The sequence below is a fragment of the Colobus angolensis genome, unplaced genomic scaffold (genome assembly GCF_000951035.1).
Source record: "Colobus angolensis palliatus isolate OR3802 unplaced genomic scaffold, Cang.pa_1.0 Scaffold87, whole genome shotgun sequence".
Taxonomy (NCBI): domain Eukaryota; kingdom Metazoa; phylum Chordata; class Mammalia; order Primates; family Cercopithecidae; genus Colobus; species Colobus angolensis.
Window position 1 is genome coordinate 2,344,418 of NW_012122598.1, and position 5,312 is coordinate 2,349,729.

At 52.3% G+C, this 5,312-nt stretch overlaps 2 protein-coding genes across 3 annotated transcripts in view; one reads left to right on the top strand and one right to left on the bottom strand.

The window, feature by feature from the left end:
* Window positions 1–1,671: 1,671 nt before the first annotated feature.
* The window catches only part of KRT18 (keratin 18, type I), a 5,279-nt gene continuing 1,638 nt past the window's right edge, over window positions 1,672–5,312 (bottom strand). The window contains exons 2-8 of the mRNA XM_011930690.1: window positions 5,126–5,308; window positions 4,309–4,391; window positions 3,504–3,660; window positions 2,766–2,930; window positions 2,553–2,678; window positions 2,071–2,294; window positions 1,672–1,856 (exon numbers count right to left, since the gene is read on the bottom strand). Of these exons, the coding sequence (XP_011786080.1) occupies window positions 1,736–1,856; window positions 2,071–2,294; window positions 2,553–2,678; window positions 2,766–2,930; window positions 3,504–3,660; window positions 4,309–4,391; window positions 5,126–5,308 (1,059 nt within the window). The 3' untranslated portion in view covers window positions 1,672–1,735. The remainder of the gene's footprint in view (window positions 1,857–2,070; window positions 2,295–2,552; window positions 2,679–2,765; window positions 2,931–3,503; window positions 3,661–4,308; window positions 4,392–5,125; window positions 5,309–5,312) is intronic.
* The window catches only part of KRT8 (keratin 8, type II), a 52,282-nt gene continuing 51,818 nt past the window's right edge, over window positions 4,849–5,312 (top strand). Inside the window, exon 1 of one of the 2 annotated variants that reach the window (XM_011930559.1) lies at window positions 4,849–5,260. The gene's annotated coding sequence lies outside the window, so the exon portion shown is untranslated. The remainder of the gene's footprint in view (window positions 5,261–5,312) is intronic. The other variant, XM_011930561.1, reaches the window with a different exon arrangement.

The window sequence follows — 5,312 nt, forward strand, 5'->3', positions numbered from 1 at the left end:
GGCTCACTGCAAGCTCTGCCTCTCGGGTTCACGCCATTCTCCTGCCTCAGACTCCGGAGCAGCTGGGACTACAGGCGCCTGCCACCATGCCCGGCTAAATTTTTTGTATTTTTAGTAGATGGGGTTTCATTGTATTAGCCAGGATGATCTCGATCTCCTGTCCTCGTCATCCGCCCGCCTTGGTCTCCCAAAGTGCTGGGATTACAGGCATGAGCCACCATACCCAGCCAGCTTTTTTTGTTTTTGGAAACAGAGTGGTACTCTGTTACCTAGGCTGAAATGCAGTGGCACAGTCACAACTCACTGCAACCTTGACCTTCTGGACTCAAGCAATCCTTCCACCTCAGCCTCTTGAGTAAGTGGGACTACAGGTGCATGCCACCATGCCCGGCTAATTTTTAAATTAAAAGAATTCCTTTTGCCTTAACTCAACATTTTAAAAATTAACCTAGGCTGGGCACGGTGACTCACGCCTGTAATCCAGAATTTTGGGAGGCCAAGGCGGGTGGATCACGAGGTCAGGAGTTCAAGACCAGCCTGGCTAACATGGTGACACCCCGTCTCTACCAAAAATACAAAAAGTAGCCAGGCATGGTGGCGGGCCCCTGAAATCCCAGCTACTAGGGATGCTGAGGCAGGAGAATCCCTTGAACCCAGGAGGCAGTTCTAGTGAGCCCAGATAGTGCTACTGCACTCCAGCCTGGGTGACAGAGCAAGACTCTGCCTCAAAAAACAAACAAACAAACAAACAAAAAATTAACCTAACCTCGGTCTTTGAGTGATGGATGCCTTGATCTTCAGTAGTTTTGTTTTGGCAAAACTGCTACAATTAACATCTACATGTAATCATGTTGGGTTAGGGCATTTGCACACAAATATGAAAGCAGCCAAGGAAGACACAAGGTGACATCAAGTCACTCCAAAGGGTACAAGCAGGAGGATCACTTGAGGCCAGGAGTTCCAGACTAGCCTGGGCAACATAGTGAAATCCCAACTCTATGAAAAATTCAAAAATTAGCCGGGTGTGGTGGCACTGCTGGGATTATGGGTGTGAGCCACCGTGTCCAGCCTTGGTTAGCTTTAAAATGCCCATCCTTACCTATGGGTGCTTACTCAGGGGCACCTCTTTCCTAGATGGGAACTTCCATGATCATTTACTCAACTTCTAGCCAGACCTCTAGCACCCTAAAAATCCTATCTCCATTGAGTGAATGAACAGAGTTTAGGGCACCATAGGTTTGGAGAATGAGTATGGCCTGGGGTTGGAGGAAAAAACTGTGGGTGGGAAGCCCTGGGCAGTGGGCCAAGGATGCAAAGCAGCAGGGTAGGGTAGGGCCAGATGTGTCTGTCTCCTCTGTCCTGTCTTTGGCCTAATTTCCTCCTTTGGTTCAGACTTCTGCTGATGATCACTCAGGGACCTTATGAACACCAGACTGCTTCAAGGCAAAGATCCCCTTGGAGGGATCCCCACTGCCTGTGACCCATCACATGTACTGCTCCCTCCTCTGTCTCTGAGAAGTGTTTCCAAGAATACAGAGCCCTCTTCCTTCTACACCCCAATCTAGATGAAACCCTCAGGGGTCAGAGGTGGTTTCTGCTGGATCAGGGGTGGGACTGTTGAGTTAGGGCATTTGTGCACAATGAAAACAGCCAAAAGAAGAAAAAGTGACATCCAATGAACTCTGAACTTTTTATTGGCCTCCTGCTCCCCAAAGGGTACCCTGCTTCTGCTGGCTTAATGCCTCAGAACTTTGGTGTCGTTGGTCTCAGACACCACTTTGCCATCCACTATCCGGCGGGTGGTGGTCTTTTGGATGGTTTGCATGGAGTTGCTGCTGTCCAAGGCATCACCAAGACTGTAACAGAAGACCAAGCCCAAGTTATAAACAGTCCCGTGGAGAAGAGAGACAAGAAAGATAGAAGGGGAAAAGCCTCCTGACCTCTACCTTTATCTCCAAATCCCCCTCAGCCTCTTCCTCCAGAAAAGGGAAACCCAAGGCCAAACTTCATTTGCTCTGAGAGAAATGATCTCTTGATCCCAGCATGTGTGGGTAGGAGAGCCCCACTCACTTGAATTCCTCGCCATCTTCCAGCAGGCGGCGGTAGGTGGCAATCTCAGCTTCCAGCTTGACCTTGATGTTCAGCAGGGCCTCATACTCCTGGGCCTGTCGCTGTCCCTCTGCCCGGGTCTGTGCCAGCTCTGACTCCAGGTGCAGCAGGATCCCATTGAGCTGCTCCATCTGTAGGGCGTAGCGGGCCTCCACCTCCCTCAGGCTGTTCTCCAAGCTGGCCTTCTGCAGGGGCACAAGGAGGAGGGGCAGGGTGCGCTCAGAGTCCCAAAACTGCTCATCCCTTCACTTTTGGAAATTTTTTTGGGCATGTGCTATGTGCCAAGTACTGGGGTAAGGGATAGAAGTGGTGGGAAATGCAAAGAGAAAACTGACTCTGAGCTAAAGGAACTCATGATGGGAGGGATAGGATTTGGGTTGAGACAGGGTTGAGCCTGAGGCCAAGTGAAGGAGGAGCTGAGCGGGTGATGTGAAGGCACTCACCAGATTTCTCATGGAGTCCAGGTCGATCTCCAAGGACTGGACTGTACGTCTCAGCTCTGTGAGCGTCGTCTCAGCAGCTCCAACCTCGGCGGACTGTGTGGTGACCACTGTGGTGCTCTCCTCAATCTGCAGGGTGGGGACAGTCCATCAGGCCCCTCATTCCCTGTCTGCCTCCCTCCCACACCTTGGCAGCCATCCCTTCCCCTCACGTACCTGCTGAGACCAGTACTTGTCTAACTCCTCTCGGTTCTTCCGAGCCAGCTCGTCATATTGGGCCCGGATGTCTGCCATGATCTTGGCGAGGTCCTGAGATTTGGGGGCATCTACCTCCACGGTCAACCCAGAGCTGGCAATCTGGGCTTGTAGGCCTTTTACTTCCTAAAGGTGACAGGGGCAAAAGTGAGGAGGGTTCAGGGTCAGAGCTTCAACAAGGCCCTTTGTCTGTGATTGCCTCTTCTAGGAGGCCTACAGTCGGAGAAGAGACAGGAGGAACCCCTTGGCTTGCACTCAGGGCAATGCCAGTTCTGGCCTTTCTACTCCAGTGGGTAGAAATGCCACCCACTCACTGATGGTTTCTCTCCTAACTTCATCCTGTCCCTTCATCCACCCTTCCCTTCACAAACCTGCTCCTTCTACCATCTTTTAGGAAGCACTGCCAACTCCACCTGCTCTCATTCCTCTATCACCCCCAGCTCCTAGTGTAGCTGCTTCTACTTCCGTTCTCATCTCATTCTCTAACCCACATCATTTTGACCTGTAATTCAGGTGAGCCAGGGTGTACTTGACCCCCTAAGAATGCTCTTCATCAGAATGGTCTCATTAAGAAGAGCCCAGGCTGCTATTTCTAAACTTCTTAGCAAGGCTACTTGCAGGTGGCTTGTCCTGTCTATTCTCCCACCCAGACTTGTCATGGCCCCTCAATCCCTGGCCTGGCCAGTGGCCCCTGCTTGCCTCTTCGTGGTTCTTCTTCATGAAGAGCAGCTCCTCCTTGAGAGCCTCGATCTCTGTCTCCAGCTGCAGTCGAGTGACATTGGTGTCATCAATGACCTTGCGGAGCCCATGGATGTCATTCTCCACAGACTGGCGCATGGCCAGCTCTGTCTCATACCTGTAGGAGTGGAGGTGATCAGAAGGGCCCCTATCTCTGATCCAGAACCTTCTCAACTCGTGCCACCTACTAAGAGCCGTTCTATGCCCATTGCGAACCAGCAACTTGAGTCAGCAATTAGGTGGTAATCCCCTGAGCACCATTCTTGGCACTTGGAGGACAGTATTCTTTTTTTTTTTTTGAGATGGAGTTTTGCTCTTGTCGCCCAGGCTCGAGTGCAATGGCACAATCTTGGTTCACTGCAACCTCCGCCTCCCGGGTCCAAGCGATTCTCCTGCCTCAGCCTCCCAAGTAGCTGGGGTTACAGGCATGCACCACCACATCCGGCTAATTTTGTATTTTTAGTAGAGACGGGGTTTCTCCATGTTGGTCAGGCTGGTCTCAAACTCCTGACCTCAGGTGATCTGCCTGCCTCGGCCTCTCAAAGTGCTGGGATTACAGGTATGAGCCACTGTGCCCGGCCATGAGGACAGTATTCTTAAACAAGGTTATACAAATGAATAAATGAATACACTGATGGACGCCGATTCTCATCCACCCACACCTAAACAGGATCCCACTGTGAGCCCCTACCTGACCCAGCCTGGGGAGCAGACCCTTCTTAGCTCTACCCCTGGACCCCCAGCTCCCTAGCCCTCCCCAACTTACTTGACTCTAAAGTCATCAGCAGCAAGACGGGCATTGTCAATCTGCAGAACGATGCGGGCATTGTCCACAGTATTTGCGAAGATCTGGGGGGATTGTCGAGAGAGGTTGCTCCATGAATAGAAAGTCAGGGATGGGTGGGCTGAGTATGTAGAAAGTGTTATGTATCCTAGTGAAAACTTCCTGGTCCCAGGAATAGCCAGAGACTCTCCCTGGACACCTATCCCTTTCATCTAGCCCCACCCCATTCCCTCCTTTCCTGGATTCCCAGATCCCAGCACTCTGCCCCTCTTGGGAAGCCTCAGCAGGCTGGCTAGCTGGCTGGCCTGCCTGCCCAGAAGTGAGCCACTACTAACAAGTCCTCTTCCTGGCCCTCTCCTGGCATTTTTTCCCTAGTGCACCTGGTCACTCTGGGCCCCCTACACCCTGGATTGGCTCCTCCCAAAGGAAGGCCTTCTGTTTACTCCTAGATGACTCAGCCTTAGCCACATCCGCTTAACCCTCCAATAGTCCCCACTCCGCCAGAGCCAGTGTCTCCTCTTTACAGGCCTTTCCTCACCTCCCTCCATGCTGTCCACTTCTTCTGTAAAGCTCTCAACTCTGTCCCCTTCCCCCTCTCTCCTGGGAAAGAGCCCTCCCATGCCTAGCTGCTGCTCTAGGGGACCCTGTGGCTAGGAGAGTGGATGGAAATCCAGGTATGCCCAACCCCCTCCTGGTGGAGTAGGGGTTGGGGTGGATACGGAATGAGGGAAAGAGGCAAAGGAGTGTGTAATTGGACGGTCAGACAAGGCTGGGAGTTGAGGTCCCTCCCACCCCTTACCTGAGCCCTCAGGTCCTCGATGATCTTGAAGTAATGGCTCCAGTCTCTGACCTGGGGTCCCTTCTTCTCCAAATGCTCCCGGATTTTGCTCTCCAGCCTCCGGTTCTCGGTCTCCAGGCTCCTCACTCTGTCCAGGTAAGAGGCCAGGCGGTCGTTCAGGCTTTGCATGGTCTCCTTCTCGTTCTGG